At 33.5% G+C, this 20,688-nt stretch overlaps 1 protein-coding gene across 13 annotated transcripts in view; it reads left to right on the top strand.

The window, feature by feature from the left end:
• LOC136031053 (collagen alpha-1(XVIII) chain-like) overlaps positions 1-20,688 on the top strand; it is a 442,617-nt gene that overhangs the window by 41,062 nt on the left and 380,867 nt on the right. The window contains exon 2 of one of the 13 annotated variants that reach the window (XM_065710272.1): positions 6,253-6,361. The exons of 11 other annotated variants lie outside the window; for them this stretch is intronic. In XM_065710272.1, the coding sequence (XP_065566344.1) occupies positions 6,360-6,361 (2 nt within the window). In that variant the 5' untranslated portion in view covers positions 6,253-6,359. Of the gene's footprint in view, positions 1-5,925; positions 5,973-6,252; positions 6,362-20,688 lie in introns of those variants that run through there. One more of the 13 variants, XM_065710269.1, reaches the window with a different exon arrangement.

The raw sequence follows: 20,688 nt of genomic DNA, 5'->3' as shown, positions 1-20,688 counted from the left end.
GAAATGAGTTTTAACTCTCTTTATTGTTTTTTATATGAATGAATGCATGAATGTATTTAATACGCATCAATGAAAAAAAACACAGATGGAGCACAATAACGTAAGGGAATATATATATATATATCTATATATATATAAATAAGTTGTCTGTCTGTCTGTCTGTGGATCAGGTGACGTCATGTTTCTGTGTTGACTGACGTCATGAAAATAGTTGTCGTCATTTTTGCTTCAACGGTGACGTCATTAACGGTATTTAAGACATTTGTTCGACAGAGGGAATATAAGTGACGACCGGGAAACTCAAAGAGAAATTACAGACTGGGACACCCGGACACAAATCACACAGGGAATATAAATGACGACCGGGACACAGGGACACAACTACAACGGGGACGCCGGGGGCACAGGCGGGATATATAAATAACGACCGGGACACAGGGATTGTTCGAATAGAAATTACAGACCGGGACACCGGGACACAAATGACGACCGGGACACAGGGAATATAAATGACGACCGGGACACTCAAAGAGAAATTACAAACTGGGACACCGGGACACAGGGAATATAAATGACGACCGGGACACAGGGACACATCATTAGAATAATGAGGTATAGATCTGAATACGGATTGTTTTTCCCATGGACAATTATATGTTGCATGTTCAAGAGTCAGTAAACCTGACAATCTATTTATATGCACAGACAATGGGACAGCGAAGAATGTTGTATATTCGCATGTTTTACGTAGTTAAAAACATATATTTATATCTATCTCTATTCACAGGTGGGACACAGGGACACAACTACAATGGCGCGTAACTAATATGGCGCGTAACGACTTACGCGCGCGGGGGGGGCTTGTATATATATATATATATATATATATATATATATATATATATATATATATATATATATATATATATATATATATATATATATATATATATATATATATATATATATATATATATATATATATATATATATATGACTGAGTATAATTTGCTTTTTCAATTGTATTGTCTACAAGGTTTTGTATTATAGAAGGCTGTCAAATGTTCTTCCACGACCAATTTATTTCGCACGCTAACTGCACACTAAATTTATTTGCACACTAAAAACTTATAAAAGCTGAAATTGTAAATGTATTATTCCTAAAATTGCTAAAAATGCAATGAAATTATGTACATATATATATATATATATATATATATATATATATATATATATATATATATATATATATATATATATATATATATATATATATATATATATATATATATATATATATATATATATATATATATATATATATATATATATATATATATATATATATATATATATAACAAGTCGAAACAATTGTTTGATTGCACTCCTACAGTTTTTAGTCCTGCAACTATAGGAAAAAAAATCCTTGCGCCGTCCTATATTACCAATTTTCGGGCTCTGGGTTATTCATCACAGCAACTACCCCCCCCCCCCTTCCCATCCACACAGAAAGAGAATTACCCTGAAAATTCTCCCTCGCGTAAAATCCTCCCTGGAAAATTTCCCGACATGTCTTTCCTAAAAATTTATCTCTACATGTAAAATTAAGCAGACAAAGGGAAATTAAGACAAATTAAAAGACTAAAGAAAAGAGGGGATTATAGAAATCCTACCTATATTCGAAAAAACACGCAAAATACATGATGTAGAATCAAACAGTTCCTGATAAAGAATTTTAAGTAAGGAGTGACTCGTTTCAGCAGTAACATAAACTTTAAAAAAAAAATTTATAACAAATTAAGAGAAGTGTTTTTATGCTTATTTTAAATATAAAGTTAATTAAATCTAATGTTAAACACATCAAACGCCACGAACCTAAGAAAATTTTTCTTGTTTTCGAAAACTTGTTTCAGTCTGTTATCCCTTTATCATAGTGGAAATTCTTCTTCAGTTGCCACTAATTTCAGATCTTTGAATTATTGTACTCAATTCATGTATTGAGTACAATACTGTGCTCAATTTTTTATCATGCAAATACAGAATTTTACTATTATGCCGTCTGGCTGTATCTTCCAGATCTTGAGCAACTTTTGTCATCCACTTCACATCTCCCTAAGTCACATTTTATTGCTTTTCTACATTTCTTACATTCCTCTCATTTTCGAATGATCTATCGCTCAATTTCTTCTTATAAGTCCCCCCTCTTCTCTATAAGAACAAGTATTTTCACTAATATTCCTGGCCGCGTTTCCAACTTTTCTTCCTAAGACACCATCTGCTACTTCACAAACTATTTTCCTAAAATTATTCCATTCATCTTCTACATTGTCAAATTTTAGCCACTCTTATTCTCTGCAGTTATGATTAAATAAGAGATCACTGCAAAAATATTGGTTCATTTAAAAACAGGGATAGACTCACGTGTAAAACAGGCGTATGTATATTCATCATTGTAGTCCAAAAAAGGGTTTTTGGGGCTAAATGCAACATTTTTTCAAAACTGTTATGGTTAATGGCAGATTACAAATAGATAATGTCGAAAATCCGGTAGTCACTGTGTTAATCAATTAAGCTTTATAATTTTGACAGTATTTACCACCGGTAGAGATTTTTGGGGACCATAAATTTGAATATCATGGTAATAAAAATATTGAAGAGTGACTTTTGTCAATATCAGGTAAAATTCTTAAAAAATGTGTGATTGGAAACAATTTATGCATGAAATCTATATAATTTAATTTATACATTACACTACATAATGTGAAAAACCGTTAATAATGTAAATACGCGATCAGGTCGTATGACGTCTTTCAAATAGATAATGTCGAAAATCCGGTAGTCACTGTGTTAATCAATTAAGCTTTATAATTTTGACAGTATTTACCACCGGTAGAGATTTTTGGGGACCATAAATTTGAATATCATGGTAATAAAAATATTGAAGAATGACTTTTGTCAATATCAGGTGAAATTCTTAAAAAATGTGTGTTTGGAAACAATTTATGCATGAAATCTATATAATTTAATTTATACATTACACTACATAATGTGAAAAACCGGTAATAATATAAATACGAGATCAGGTTGTATGACGTCTTTCAAGATCAGGAATGCGTTCGCTACTCCATCGTTCTATGCTCAGAAAAATTGTTTAAGAAAAAGTATAATATTTTTTCCAAGATTGCTAGGACGAATGACAGATCAAATGGATAATTCCAGAGCCATTAAGTGTTGAAATTCCGACGGTCAACGTGTTAATGAATTGGACTCGACAATTTGGAGGCATTGACTGCCGAAAGAGAGTTTTCGGTGCCATAAATATCTTGAAGCTTTCGCATATTTCACGGAATTTTTGATGCTTTTGACGGTAATGAACAGTAACTTCTCGTCAATAGTAAACTCTAAAAACAGAGATTTGAAAACAAAGTATTAAAAAATGAAGGTACTGGTGACTATCTTCTCATGGTGCAACTAAGAGTAGAAGATGGGTCTACCTCTGGCAATTTCAGTCACTGTCAAGCCACTGACCGTTTTACCCAGTGTCTGACCATGAAGTAGCGTATTTTGTGGAATGTGCTGGCGATGTCCGATGGACAGGCCAGTAATGGCTGTCGAAAGCATGCGGAAGGGGGTCAATAACCGTGGACATATGAAGCGCTGATCTTGATACAAGAAAAGATCTCTTGAGCAGGAATCAGAATTTGGAGAAATAAGTTATCTTGCTAGTATTGCCTCTGACGACCAGTTACCACAACGTACATACGTAGATTTCCAACTCTTGAATAGTTTTACATACCGAAAATCGTTCAGTATACTACAAGTATACTAGTATACTACAATCAACAATATTTGAATAACAAATGTGATTTGGAAAAAAATGAAAAAAAAAATTAAAAAATCACGGTAAATAAGAGAGGGAAGGGACAAGGAATATATGGGATTCTAGGGAGCAGGTTTAAAATTATTGTAGATGCATATTATGCAATCAAAATTTCGTTTGTAAAAAAAAACAAAAAACTTTACAGTATTGATAGTGCTGCAGGGGGCGGGAAAGCCTATGTTTTCCCCCTCCCTGAGAAAAAACCTAACTCTGGCCCTTGGGGGAGCAACCAGGTCAGGTGCCTTGGGTGATGCAGCTGGGGGATTACTTACTTTGATCAAACTAATCACTTTGATTCACCTTTATTGCTTATATTTGAGTCGGGAGGGGGCGCTGTTATTAAATTTTTCCTGGCACCACCAGCCCTAGGAACGGCTCTTCCCTAAGTCCCCTGCTTGTTTTCTAAATTCAACTTAATATTCTCGCGACATTAATACGAACATGATAATTATTCCTGAAAAAGTGCACCTCTTGAAAAATTTCTCAAGGGGGGGGGAGTTAAAATATCAGAATGAATTTTTCGGTTCATTATTTTTTTGCGGTTTCCTAAGGGAGCTCCTTGAAAAATCGTTTTTATTGAAGATTTTCCATACGAATTTGCCACCGCCCGGCATCATGGCCTCTGGAGCTGAAGATCTGAACAGACAAGTCATTGGTAATTTTAAATTAGTTCTCTGTAGTTGGACGTAAAGAATCACCATAGAAAGTCCTTTTACATTATGGACTAAATTAAAAAACAAAACTTGTTCATTCAACTGAAAGTAAGGAGCAACATTGAAACATACAACGAACGGAAATTATTCCATTTATGAAGGGGTTGCCCCCCTCCTATATACCTCACTCGACACGCAAAAGTTGTTAGAGTTTTAAACAAAGCTTCTACTTCTAACTGAACGCACCTTGTGTTTCAGGAGTCGTTCTTAAAGAATTGGGACAGAAAGTCAAACTTTAGCGCAAAGAGCGAGGTATTGAGAAGCGGGCAAATTCTCTCATATATTTAGTAATTTCTGTTCGTTTTAAGTTATAATGTTACTCCTTACTTTCAATTGAAAATACTTGTTTTTTTATTTAATTTCTGATCGTTTTAAGTTATAATGTTGCTCCTATATATTTAGAATGAGCATAAAATTTGATTGCTTGATGTACCTATTGTTATCAACATTTTGTTTTGTAGAGTTTCAGCTGATATTTAGCCGCACCGCTTCTTACCAACAGTTCGTTACCACGAACTGTTTGATCTACTGTTATGAAAATTCCCTTTCTTTTTTATTAATATTTGTACGAGTTGCTCTTTACTTACAGTTTGTCACCACACCTTTTTGGGCGTGTTTTATCGTTTTATAAAATCGGGCAATTTTACCAGGGTCGTAAATTTTGATAGATAATATTAAATTTACTGAACTATATATATAGGAAAACAGTCTTCCTTTTCTCCTTCTGTCTCTATCTTTTTATTTTTTTCATTTTTTTTTTTTTATTTTTATATATATATATTTGGAATCATCATAGAAAGTCGATTCTTTTTATGTTTACAGTATCATCAAAAGTCGTTTTTTACTGTTTTAATTTTTATCAGCACATGTCGATCTCTACTTGGTATTTATTACCACGAACTGTTTGATAATACCCCACAGTTCATGCTAGAAGGAAAAGTGGTCCATAAGAGGTTAAATAAGGATGTACAAGCATCTGTCCTAAGGTCATTGGCTATTTCTGGTCTTATGAAGCAACATAATCTTAGGAAAATTTTGCGTCTAATGAGTAGGCTAACTACCCACGACATGATATTATCTAGTTAAAAACAAACATCGCTAAGACAGCAGCATATTAGTGTGTTTCGGTCCCACGAGTCTTACATTTTTTTAAAAGGCTAATCTATTGCTCCATGCTTCGTTTCAATTGGACAGCCACATATTTCAACGCATTTTATAGTCCATTAAAATTTACCCAGTTTTCACAGCCCATTGTGGAAGTCCGTGTAGAATGCAAAGTTCGACGCAAAATTGAGGATTTTGCATGAACTCGACTCTCCTTCGTTTACAAAGTTTTTTTTTGTGAGTATGGAAAATTTGGTAGTTCTTCAACCTTTCAGGTAAGTTCTTTTGGAATGATTTGGATAGGATAGAGTGCCAGTGTCCAAAGTATAGGGGATAACAAGGAAACAGGCACAGACAGTTGTACAGTAAATAGTTCAGTTACCTAAGTCTTATAGTCACCACACCCAACAAGTAAAGTTAGGTTAATCTTGATGAAACAATTATTACCTAATAACATGCAGGATAATTGTAGCTAGCATATTTTGCATGCAGACCCGCTATGCTTTCCCCTTTCCCCTAATGTACAAACATATAGCCCAGTTATATATTTTCCAGCTATTCTCGTACTGCGTCGATTGCGTCTCTCTTGTTTCAACCCGTGTATCAACTGTGACGAAACAAAAACTGGAAAAACAAGTTACCGGAAGGAAAATGCATTGAAAATGTATGGATTTTGCTATATATTTGCACATTAGGATGGGGGTATTTAAATTGTGTTAGCTACAATCAGAAGCGTAGTTACAATATTTTAGTGGAGGGGGGCAAGAGGAGGTGCTATTGAAGTAGGTGCTCTTCAAGTGGTAGTGAAAAAAAGTAACTATTTAACAAATACGCAATTTGGTGAATTTAAAAGTGGTACTACATTATAAATGAAGGGGGCGCAGGATTATTTAAAAAACAATGAAAAAATAAATATGAAAAGTTTTTTCAACTGAAAGTAAGGAGTAGCATTAAAACTTAAAACGAACAGAAATTATTGCGCATATGAGGGGTTCACCTCCTCGTAGTACCTCGCTCTTTACGCTAAAGTATGTTTAGTAATTTCAACTATTTATTCTATGGCCTTTATGACTCAGGGGTCATTTTTAAGGAATTGGGACAAAGTTTAAGATTTAGTGTAAAGACCGAAGTATTGACGAGGGGGTGAACCCCCTCATATACGTAATAAAAACATACGAATATAGAAGTTAGTTACGTAAGTTAATTGGTAAGTTACGTATATTTTTTACTAATGAAAACGTTCGTAAAAAATTAGAAGTATCGGTCATATAATAAACACTCATTAAGCGAAGTTCGACTAATGCTAATGAAATCAAACAAAATATGATGAAAATATAATAGTTTAGAAACAAACTTGGTAAGTATATTTGCACATTAGAGGGGGGGGGGTAAAGCATAGTATATATTAAATACGTAACCTAACCAAACCAAAATACCAACTAAACACTTAAATAAAGTATAGCTACAATTTATTTTCCAATCAGGCCAAAGCTATTTATGTGAAATGAAGAAGCTACTTGACCAGTTTCTTGAGTCGAAATTTATAGTATTTATTACATAACCGATAAATACGATTACTTTTTCCCTTATTAATATTATACACCTTTTCTTTTTGCCTACTTTACAGAGCGAAGGTTTGGTATATCTCCTCTGCTTTCTCATTTTTTTAATTTTTTTTTAACTTCATAAATAATTACAAAGACCACGCTGCCTTTCCATAATACAAATATAGAAGAGAGAATAATGAGGACTTCAGTGAACGAACAAAACCTATTTGAATATTTCGGCCCTATATCTATGGGCCGTCTTTTCAAAGAAAACAATAAACAATAACACACTTACAGTAAAAGTTCTTGGTTAAAAATCCATCTTTGAAAATAGCCTATTTTAAAATATGTTATTAAAAAATCCAATATTTTAAAAGATGGATTTTTAACCGAGAACTTTCATTGTAAGTGTGTATTGTTTATTATTTTTGTTGCTAAAAACGATCCTTAGACATAGGGCCGAAATAGTGAAATAGGTAAGTTCGTTCAGTGTCTTGGGAAAAAAGTCCTCATTATTCTCTCTTGTGTATTTGTTTTACCTTCATAGTTGGAATAACTGCTAAATACAATTGAAGCGGTCTTGAAATCATCAATCCATTATGTGTAGGAGGCAAAACACTTAACTTTATGATAACAACTTCGATAGACAACTTTTTGCAATAGTATTATTGCAAACCACTACGCAAAATTTGACTAGTTCAAAAACCAATTAAATGATAAACAGGTTTTAAATCAACTTTATTTAAGGAACAATAAAACATTAATTGAAACATTTTGTTAGGTATAAACTGTAATCGTGTGCACACACTTACGAGGGCGTTTTTTCTGTATTTCACTCCAAATGTTTTGTTTAAGAATGCAGACTTCCAAAGAAAATTTTAATCGCGAATATGTCAACCTCACACTGTTTAAAAAGATGCGAAAGTGATGCAGTCAAAATAGTAATTATGAAAGAGCAAGTACAGGGTAGCCAAGATAAAAGGGGTTCAGTGTAGATAAAGAAATAAACATAATTACAGAAAAGTAAATTACTAATGTACTGTTGTTTTTATTCATAAATAGTAAATACAGAATGCTATGAATCACAATATGCTGAACAGTGAATAGTTCTCGCTAAGGAATTTCCCGACAAATGGAAATTTATGGATGACCTAACGGTTGTTGAAACCTGCTAGCAAAACATAGTAAGCAGCCCTATTAGTATCCTCAATGATATTGCAGATGACGCTGCGAACTCTAAATCTATTATATTGCCAATGTTTTTCCTTAAAACCTCACCCCTTTTCCTCAACCCTACCCCCTAAGATATTTCTGCTTCTTCCTTTAAATTATTTGGGGTTACAAATTCCTCTAATTTAAGGGGGGATATCCACGTTAAAGGTATTGTCCATAGAGCTAATGCGTCCGTGTCTCTCCTTAAGCTGTTGAATAAATTTAATGTCCCCCCATCCAATTCTTTAAGGATCCATACTTCCTGTGTCTGTCCGCATCTTGTATATACCTGTCGAGTTTGGTATCCTGACATCTCCCGTGATGAATCAGAAAAAATCGAATCCATTTAAAAAATAGCTCTGAGAATAATTTTTAAAGAAGCTAAGGTACCATACTCACCATCTAAAAAAGGCCAAGCTGGTTACTCTTGAGTACAGGAGAGGAACGTTTTGCCTCCGTTTTGAAAGAAATGCAATAATAAACCTTCGCACGGAAAACATTTTCCCCAAAAGACACTCCCCATCCAGACACCACCTGCCACATACTGTTTTTGAACCTGTTCCTATCTTGTCCCCAACCGTTGCTTAATCTCCATGTATAAAAAACCTTTGTTCCCTTCATTACTGATAAAATAAACCGCTAGTTTTCCTCTTTCTCTTTTGTTCGTACTTTTGATACCCATGTTTTATGTTCGTTTGATTCTTTTGTCCCCCCCCCTTTTTCATGTTCTCTTTTAAACCTTTTCAACCTATGTCTTATTACCCTCCTTTAGCAAACTGTTCAGAAAGTGGAAACGTCAAATGGAGATAAAGACCTAATCTCTAAAGCGTGCAAAGTTTTGTGGGAAAAGTTTATAAATTTATAAGTGACTCGCCCAGAAATTCTATTTTATTGCTGCAAGTTTCGAACCGTAAAAAAAAATTAGACCTTTTTTTTTTGCTTTTTTAGCATCGTCTTATGGGAAACGAATGTTTTTTTTTCATTTTTAGTTCTGCATTGGGTCTCCTTAGTCGAAAGGACTTAAAAATATAACCTTCAAGCCTGTTGGTTGAAACATATTTGACCTTTAGTGCATTAGGCTCTTCTTGGTACACAAGGACACGATTTTTTTTCCATCTATGCGCTCAATAATAACCACTCACCCGCAACAAATCAACAAAATGGGTACCTCTTGATTCAGAGAACGATCCTTGAAAGTTTCTAGTCTATCAGAGACCCAAGGTCAAACCTTTCCCCCCTTTTCCTCTATATAGTCTATCTATAAACAATGACAATTTGAATAATTAAATGTCCTTGTCCCTGGTTCTTGATTTGACGTCTTGGGGTCACGAGGGGGGAGTTGCAAAAATGGACACGAGGGAAGCTGGTTGCCCTCCAACCATTTTTGATCTTTGGAAAGGGCACAAGATCTCTCACTTACTATCAAAAAGAGCCTCTTTCGAAATTCTACGGATACTCTATTCTTACGACGTGGCCGAAAAAAAAAATGCACAAACAATACATTGGAGGAACATGGCTCATTACTTAACAACGCTTGAGCGTTGCTCAACGACATTAGGGATATACTTGCGTTAAAGTTTCTCTCAACATAGGCACTTTGGGACAATGTAGAGTTGATTTTAGGGGGCAATGAAAGTTTTTAGTAAATAAACAACTTCTCGGGCCCTTCTTGCACCAAATGGCAGCTTAGAAGTTCTGCCCCGATCATTGCGATCAGTAGTAGAATGTTCTATAATCTCAATCTCCAGCCCTCGTTTTCGGGTTCAATATCTAGTTCCAAACAAGGCTATAACCTACACCCTTCAGGACTAACATCACGCATTTGTTCGAGTCCTCCGATAAGTCTCCGAAAAGGAGGAATATTTATTAGTCTGGCTAAAATGACGCAAGAAATTGGAAATACATATGCAGTTCATAAATGAGCTCAATAAAGAACGGTGAGACATGTTAAGAGGATGAAAAATCTTCGAATCTAAAATGCCTTAAACGCTGTCCTTAAAAGGATTAAAAAGACATCTATAAAAGAAAGCTAACATAATCTACCTATTTTATATTTGCATCTAACTATCAGAACATTGTATTTCTTTTCTAATAAATTATAAGCTGGAAACGAAGACTAGTTGTTGCTTTACATTGTCAAGGGAATCTCCAAAATACGAGAATTATGTTTCGGAGAGGGGACGGTAAATAAAGACGTTGAATAATACCCAACATAGAAATAAATCATTGAAACAGAGGTTCAATCATTAGCCCAAACTGGTTTGAACTTGCATCCTTTGTTGTTGAAGGAAAGTCATACCACCAACTGCGGTGACTATTAAAACTGGGATAATAAAATAAATCTTTTGACGGAATAAATTTCCCTCAAAATTAACAGATGGCCTAGAATCTTATTAATATGTTTTTAAATAATGACGAAGACCACACTGCCTTTCCATAATACAACTACAGAAGAGAGAATAATGAGGACTTTTTTTTCCCAAGACAGTGAACCTACAAAACCTATTTGAATATTTCGGCCCTATATCTAATGGCCGTCTTCAGCAAAGGAAATGATAAACAATAGAACACTTACAGTAAAAGTTTTCGGCTAAAAATCCATTCTTTTTTTTTAAGATAGCCTTGGCATCATTACTTCTTAACGAAAAGTTCAGCCAAGACTGTGTGATAAAAGCTAACATTTTACAAGCTAAAAAAGTTCATTCATGGAACTAACTGTATTTATGAAAAACTGGAATAATTTCTTATTGCGATATTTGCCTTCTCTGCAGCTAATCTTGTAGTTCTTTTGGGATAGGGCTTGTTTTTATTCGTTCCTATTTTTGTTTTATTTTGAATTAGATTATTTTCTGTAATTAATTTTGTGTACATAGGGTTGAATGTCTATTCACCCAAGTCTCTATTTAGGAATATGCTATTATTTAAGTTTCGTTTGATTTCGATTGCTTCGCGGATTGTTTCGTCAAATAGAACATTATGGTTTGGATTTTCAAAAATATGATTGCTTAAAGCTGAATCGAAAGATATGGAGTTATTTCTAGATTTTAATGCTTTTTCAATACTTGTTTGTGTTGCTGTAATCTTGTTCCTAAATTTTGGTGGGTTCGACCAATGTAATAATTTTCACAACTACATGGAATTTGATACACCCCTCTTAGACGAGTAACTGGGGTTTTATCCTTACCAGAATTGAGAAGATTCATTATACTTAAATTACTTATGAATACAACACGTAAATTGTTTTATAAACAAACTTTTTTCAGTTTTGAAGTAATTTTGGGAATATAAGGTAGGTAAATCGTGCTTGTGGGATTATTCGAATCGTTTTCTGGTGTGGGATTTAAGGCTTTAGAAGAATGCTTCTTTAATCTTTGAGCAATAACAGTATTTATGAGAGAAATTGGGTACCCGTTGCCAAAAAGTATGTCTGTAATAAAATTTTATTCTTTTTTAATATACGGCTCTGAACAGATGTTAAGTACTCTATCCACAAGAGATATTACCACACCTCTTTCAACCTGTGGATGATGGTTAGATTTGAATTGAAGGTATCTATTATTATTCGTAAGTTTTCTGTAAACCGTAAAATAAAGTTTATTCACACTGCGTATTATCAATACATCTAAAAAAAAGTATTTTTCCATCTGTTTCGGTCTCTAGAGTAAATTGCAGGTTTTTATCGTAAGTATATAATGTTCTAGAAAACCTTTAAGTTCACTTTCGCCATAATTCCATACTTACAGAAAATAATCTAATTCAAAATAAAACAAAAATAGAAACGAATAAAAACAAGCCCAATCTAAAAAAAAACTACAAGATTAGCTGCAGAGAAGGCAAATATCGCAATAAGAAATTATTCTAATTTTTAATAAATACAGTTAGTTCAATGAATGAACCTTTTTAGCTTGTAAAATGTTAGCTTTTGTCACAGTCTTGGCTGGACTTTTCGTTAAGAAGCAATGATGCCAAGGGTTTTTTAAGAAAAGAATGGATTTTTAACCGAAAACTTCTACTGTAAGTGTTTTATTGTTTAATATTTTCTTTGCTGAAGACGGCCCTTATATAGGGCCAAAATATTCAAATAGGTTTTGTTGGTTCACTGTCTTATATTATAAGTATCACTGTCACAATATAAGTATCACAATATATATATATATATATATATATATATATATATATATATATATATATATATATATATATATATATATATATATATATATATATATATATATATATATATATATATATATAATATATATATATATATATATATATATATATATATATATATATATATATATATATATATATATATATATTATATATATATATATATATATATATCCAATATATTTTTTTCAGAAGAAAGATCACGAATGCGTATTTATTTGTTTTTTGTTTTTGTTTTTCCAAGGGTAATCGTATCGACCCAGTAGTCCTAGAATGTTGGAAGAGGGCTCATTCAAATGGAAATTAAAAGTTCTAGTGTCCTTTTAAAGTGAGATTGGAGGGAAACTAGCCCCTTCCCGTCCCTTTTTCCCAAAATCGTCGTCCGATAAAAATTTTGAGATAGCAGTCTTGTTCATCATAGTTGAAAAACCCAACAACTATGCCTTCGAATATAACAGGACCCCTATCCCACAGCCCCAGGGGAAAGGTCTTTAAGTTAAAAAATTTGCCCATTGTTTGCGCATAGTATTTGTTATTGGGATGTATGCATACATTTTCAGGAGGGGGGGGGTCGAATTCTATGCTGGGGGTTTCCCACGGAGAAATTTTCCATGGGGAGGGAAGTTTTCAGGGAGTGAACTTATCAGGGGAATTATACATTTGGGGAATTTGCCAGAATGTTTATACAAATCTGGCATTATTATTCATTTGGGCGAGGGAGTATGTCTCCTTTTGTTGTAGTAAAATTGCTACAAAATATAGGATAGCCAAATAAGTTATATAATAAATTAATATCAAGAAAAATCTACTTATATTCACTATTAATCAGGATAAATGTCTAACAGAGGAAAATGTCTTGTTTTCTCTTTTCCGTCTCAATTTTACGCGCGGAGTGGTTAAGAGTAATTTTCCAGGGTAAATTCCCACCGGGATTGAATTGTCTAGAGGATATTTCCGTGGGAAGGGGGTTACTTCGTGAAGGTGGGGCCAGAATTCCTGGCATTATTTAAAAAACAGAAAAAGCAAGTTTTTTCAACTGCAAGTAAGGAGCGACATTAAAACTTAAAACGAACAGAAATTATTACGTATATAAAGGGGATTACCTCCTCCTCAACACCTCGCTCTTTTCGCTAAAGTTTAAATTTTGTCCCAGTTTTTTTTAGGAATGACTCCTGAAACACAAGGGTTGTTTAATTAGAACAATAAGATGCTTTTTTAAAAGTACTAAAAAACTTAAGCGTAAAGAGCGAGGTGTTGAGGAGGAGGCAACCCCCTTTATATACGTAATAATTTTTATTCGTTTTAAGTTTTAATGTTTCTCCTTACTTTCACTTGAAAAAATTTGTTTTTTTTATTTAATTTAAAGATAGACTCGTTTTGATTTAGTTTCTATTCCTTTTTAAGGTCATGGAGGAATCCCTCCTGTTTGAAAATGTTTCCTGGAAGTTTCTTCCAACGAAAAGTTTCTCATGTAGAAAATTTTCCTATGGAAAAGTTAACATGGTAATAATTCCCTCATGGTGGATTTTTCTCTTGGTAAATCTCCTATGTAACTCCCCCCAGAGTGTTCCAATTCTGCTAAAAATATTCTCCTAACCATTCCCTCAAAACATCTTTAAATCTAAAATGGGATCACCAACGAGAAAGTAAGACAAATAAAACGAATTTCTTATACATATTCTGACAAATTCCCCCATGTGAAGTTTACCCAGGATAGTTTCTGGATACCCCAAAAACTTCCATTCCAATGCAAAATTCTCCCTATAGAAAATCTATCCCGAGAAAATCTTCCCCTTCCTGAAAAATGTCTGTATACCTTCCTATAACAAATACTATATGTAAGCAATGGGGAAATCTCGTAACTTGCGGCCATTCATCCGGTTGTTTCGGGGGATCTCGTTATCTCCGAAGACATAATTGTTTTACCTCTCAACTAAACTTAAAAAATGGCTTTCTCAAAATTCTGATCCGACGACATTTGGGATAAAAGGGCGTGGGAGAAGGGCCTAGTTTCAATTTGATCACATCTAAAAAAAAAAAAAACAAAAAAAAAAATGCATTCGTGATCTTTCTTCTGCAAAAACACAAATTTCCACATTTTGCAGATAGGAACTCAAAACCTCTACAGTAGAGTTCTCTGATACGCTGAATCTGGTGGTGTGATTTTCACTAAGATTCTTTGACTTTTAGAGGGTGTTTGCCCTCTTTTTTGAAAATTCGGCAAATTTTCTCAGACTTGTGGCCTTTGATGATTAACCATAAACCTAATGAATATTATATATTTAGAATGAGCATAATAAGTCTATAATACAGTTTGTTACCACGAACTGTTTGATAATCTCAAACGGGGGCAACAATATTTTTGTTTCTGGAGGCATGTGTCACTAGTCATTTAAAATCTATCAAAGTTAAATATTTTCAAATCTTGTTCAGGGTATTCAATGAAAAATCTGATTAGCTGAGATTGTCGATAACAAAATTTCTGTATTAGTAGAGTCTCATTGTGAATGGGACTTAAGGTTTTATAATTCTATCGGATCCTAATTTTCGGATCCTAGATGATTCAATAGAGTTCCGTGTTCCAGGCATCAGGGACGATTTATCGAACAGAAACATCTATCCTGGAAGCCGGATGGAAAACAACCATAAAACGTGTAATATTACTATTATAAATAGGATAATAATGGTAAGAAGATTATCTGTTAAACAAATTAAGAAATGAACATGGCAATTTCTATCCGTAAAAAGGTAACTAAAAAAAACATAATTGAAAAATGAATTGGAGAGACATTTACTCTCTTTACCTGTTTTGAGAAAGTTGTAGATAATGGCTTAGTTCAAGTAAATAAATTTAATGTCTGTACTCTGGGGAATGAAGAGTTTAATTAGCGAACGGAACGCAGAACCTCATGCAGAAAGCCTTTAGGAAAAACAAGAGTTTACGGCAGAAAAACATATTTGTTTTTAATGATCCACAAAAAAAACTTTAATTGAGATAACCTTTTCTTTTTTTTTATTCTATTAGGTTTTCATGACAAAAGCAAAAACTCTGATATGAGCAGAACACGGCTTTAATAATTAAATAAATTAAATAATAAAGATAATTAAATAAATTAAATAAATAATTAAATAATAATAAATAATTAAATAATTAAATAAAAAGAACACGGCAAAAACTCTGATATAAGCAGAAATCGGCTTTAATGATTTTAAAAGCTAGTCAAAATCAAACTCCATTTACTTACTATGTTTTGTTTTAGGTCGGCCAGACAGCAATATTTTGCTCAAAATTATAGTTACTACTGATTTAAAAACCATACATTTCGACTTAGTGCAAACTAGAAAATATTGTGTGTGTTTGTATGTACCTTTTAAAGAAAATGTTAAGTGTGTACGAAAATATGGATTTTTATTAATATGAAGCAAACAAATAGGAACTTCCTTCTAAGGGCAATTCTAACTATGTTGAATGTGGCAATATTTGAAAAAAGACTTAACAGTATTTTTGAGGATGAGGGACAGTATTAAAGAGTTTGAAAATTAATCTGGGTGTAATTTGCGAATACTTGTAATCAGTTGTAAGACCAGTTAGCTATGAAAATGTTTAATAAATGCTGAGAACAAAGCCCATATATTTCCATTAGAATAATATAAATTAGAAATAATAACACAATTTTGAGTGGTAGGGAGCTATTTGGTTTTGTGCAACTGGGAACTCTGCTTTTTTGGAGGGAGTTATGTAATGTGGCACATAACTGTGCCACATGGCGCACATTGTGTGGGGAACTATGCAGGGCCAAATAATAAGGAGGTAAGTGGGTAGTCATCCACACTGCTGAATAGAACTAAGTACGTTTCAAAATATCTTAAGCTTGAAACAACGAATGAAAAGTGGCGTACAAGAGCTAGACAGGTTTATATTATATCTTTTAATCATAATAGCAGTCAAACAAAATGAAAGTTGCATTTTTTACTTGTCCGACTGCAGTGACGCTGCTGAATCTACCTCGACTGGGATTAGTAGACCATAAAATGAAGTCCAAAAGTCTTGGGTGTCAATTGAGAGAGGAGAGCAGAAGGGGTTATTTGTTCTCCTCCCTAAATTTTGAAAAGTATATTTTGTTTTTTTATGCTTTTTTGGATTGTAAAATTGAAAGAATACTTAAAAATGCCCCTAGATTTCGAAAATATATTTAGCCCCCTCCCCCTTCTTCTATATTTTTGTGAATTAACGCCCCAACCAAGACCGAATCCAAACTTTTGTGATTATGGTTGTGCGTAATACATCTTTTTTCTATGCGCAACTGTGGCTTTGGTCTGACTCGAACGTGGATAATGTATCTGTACAGTTATCGATGAATTTCACACAAAATTTTCCATAGCCTGTTTGACCGATCAGAATTTATTAATCTCTGTGTAACTTATTGGGATTTCAAACACTCCCCTTAATTTTAAAGCCAACGTTGTACTTTAAGTGCCACTTGTAAATGCAACAGCTAATAATCACTTTTGTGTAACAACTCCAGATAAAGGTAGAATCATAAATAACTCCTTCACAATTATTTCCCCTTATTTATCATTAAGAAACAGACAGTGATCCAGAAATTCTCAACAATTTTTAAGTGCTACTGAGATTTTGTAACAAGATCATAAATTACTTCATTACCCCCTACTTAGAAAGGAGAATAGGCATACAATAGATCATCATTCAGGCTTTCGAAGCATTGAAATGGCCTTTAAGTGCACAGCCCTTTCATCATTTTTCCCTCTAGAATTTTAAGTAGCAAATTAAACATTAGCAAAAAAGGCTTGAATATCGATTGCATATTGTCAATTCTGCAATTTAAATTTTCTGTGTCCTATTATCGGACTAAGTTGCAATAATTCTGTCGGACAAGCCAATACCAGGATTAATTATGTGCATAATTTACTCGGTTTACATATGTAAAAAAAGAGATGCATACAAGAAGTTCTTATTAACCCTTTGAACGAAGACCAGAGTGAGAAAAAAGCTATCAATTTTTGCATATATTTAGTACCAGCCACAATGTGTAAGAGAAAACGTCGTTGTTGACCAGCTCTCTTTGTCTCTCTCTTCTCGTAGGAAAAAACATCTGAGAGCTCGAGGATAGACACTTATAACGGGTATGGAGGGGGGTTGATCACCACATATGAGGATTCTGCAAGATCTGTAAAAACATAGTTTAGTTTGTAATTCGGGGTGTCCTAGCCCACTCCACAGACTGGAGCCTAGTTGCCATTTTTCTTCTCATTAAAAACTTCTTCAGGATTGTTAGTTACTTGACATATTTTTCTATGAACAAAATTCTTAGAATAAATCCTAGTATTTTACTTCATACATCTAGTTTCTTCGTACATGTATGCAAGTGGTGCAAAATAAATCGCTTGTCGCCATAAAATTTAAAAGCAAAGTTAGCGCTAGAAAAAAATGAGAGAAAAAAAGTCAAAAATGGACGTAAACTTCAAACTAACCATACCCACTAGGTGGTGCTTTTATAGCCCTGCACAAACCGCTTTAAAAAACGAAAAAGGCAAGGTGTTCCACTATTAATGTACCAAGGTCATCAAAATGCGCTTTCCCCTTTAGTTCATCTTAGGTCTCTTCATGGCTAAAATCAGGATTTTCTGTGATTTTTTGTTTGGTTGTTATATAAATATTACAAAATTTTCGTTGCGTAAATTCTCCCCTTGTTGCGACACTTGGATTCAAACAGTTCGTGGTAACAAAACGAACTGTAAGTAAGGAGTGATGCGGCTGAATAGTAACGGAAACTCTAAGAAACAGAGTGTTGATAACAATGGATATATCAAAAGAATCAAATTTTGATGCTTATTCAAAATAACAAAAATTCTTGAAAGTTAATGTTACCCATCAAAATTTATAAGCCTGAGAAATTTCGCCAATTTTTTGAAAAAGGAAGAAACACCCATAAAAGGTCGAGTGATCTTAATGAAAATCACACAATATCATTCAGCAAATTAGAGAATTCTACTGTAGAGGTTTCAAGCTCCTATGTGCCAAAGTGTGGAATTTTGGCTAGAAGTAAGATCACAGACGCGTGTTGATTGTTTTTTGTTTTGTTTTTGTTTTTTCTCCAGTGGTGATCATATCGAACCACTGATCCTAGAAGATCGGGATAGGGATCATTTCATCGGAAATCAAAAGTTCCAGTGACCTTTTTAATTGACCAAATACATTGAAGGTCAGCTAGCCCCCCTCCCAACCTCATTTTTTCCAAAGATGTCTGATCGAAATTTCCAGATAGCCATTTTGGTCAGCATAGTCGAAAAATTTGATAATTATGTCTTTGAGGATGACTTGACCCCCCACAGACCCCGGGAGAAGGGCTGCAAGTTATGAACTTTGCCCATTGTCAAACAGTTCGTGGTAACGAACTGTAAGTAAGGATCGATGCGGCTCAATAGTAACCAAAACTCTAAGAAGCAGAGTTTTTTTAACAATAGATACATCAAAAGAATCGAATTTTGATGCTTATTCAGAACATGTAAAACAAAATCAAATTTATTGATAACCATCAAAAGTTACGAGCCTCAGAAAGTTTGCCCAATCTTTGAATAAGGGGGAAAGACCCACAAAACATCCAGTGATCTTAATAAAAGCTTAATTAGAATGACTTGACCTCTCACAGTCCCAGGGGGAAGGACTCCAAGTTATGAACTTTGCCCATTGTTTACATATAGTATTGGTTAAGGGGAACCATACAGACGTTTTCATGTGATACTTTTCTGGTGGAGAAAGGGGGGACCTGGGAGGATTTTTTGGAGTAAAATTTCATGGGAGAAGTGAGTCTCCATGAAGGGGAGCCAGATTTCCCAGCATTATCTAGAAAAATGATCAGAAATTAAATAAAAAAACAAGTTTTTTCATTTGAAAGTGTGGAGTAATATTAAAGCTTAAAACGAACAGAGATTATTACGTACATGATGGGTAACCATGGTGTTGTAATTCCTACCCAGTCAATGAAAGAGTAAAATAAATTAAGCGATACAACCGTCTTAATTTATTTTTCTCTTTCATTGACTGGGTAGGAAATGCATTATATATTCGCTATAGTACATATCAGGGGTGGAACCAAGGTTTTCTTTAGGGGAGGGGGATGCAAAATAGGTTGCTTCGATAAACTTGCGAACAAAGAAATATCTAATATATATAAACCTAATATATAATATAATTACCTAAAATAATATATAATATAAATACCTAAAGTATATAAAGCGGACCTCGACAAGTATGTATCGCAGGTAGGTAGTGGAAATGGCCGTAGATTTAATCTAAAATCTGGTAAGGGTTAAATTTCTAATAAATCTGTTGAAATTAAAATGGTGAAAATGAAATTAAAGTTTCAATACAATAAAAAGTAAGTTATAAAAACCACCCCGCCATAAAAAGTAAAAAACTTTTCACCATCTAAAAAAAATATGATATTTAATATTTTTTTCATAATATTTTTTGCCTTTTCTTGCTTTTAACTGTAAAAAAAAAAGGGCTTGAAGGATCTTTTGGGGTTATGCACTCTTTGTTGCAATTTGTATAGGTCAAATCATTTAGCATGTCGCCTTACTTTGTGGCATCGCTTAGTAACTATGATAGTAATGATAGTAGGAAACGAGGATAGTAGTAGGATAGATAGTTGGAAAGATAAAAGTTGTATATCAGTAAAATATATGTTAAACATTAAATAAGAGTTCTTTTAGGGGTGTAACAAGAAAAACAGAAAGAAGAGATATAAATGCATGGAATAAATTTAAAACGAGGAGTTTAAGTATAGGCATTATGGCACTAACTAATCACTGTTTCTTTTTAAAAATAGTGTTTTTATAAACAGTGTCAACTTTGACGAAATTTCAAAAATTTACAAATAAAAATTTTGCTTTTCATAACAACGTAACGTATCTTTCCACTTTTTAAAGTTTGTAATATTTCGCTTAAATTACAGAATTCACAATTTTATAAGAAAAATTAATTTCTCTATTTCCACTCCCGTCATATCTATTTATTACACGGTCGATCTCTACC

This window comes from Artemia franciscana, chromosome 9 (assembly GCF_032884065.1).
Source record: "Artemia franciscana chromosome 9, ASM3288406v1, whole genome shotgun sequence".
In the NCBI taxonomy this organism is placed as follows: Eukaryota; Metazoa; Arthropoda; class Branchiopoda; order Anostraca; family Artemiidae; genus Artemia; species Artemia franciscana.
Note: the sequence above shows the minus strand (reverse complement) of the source record. Positions and strands in the feature narration are given on the sequence as shown.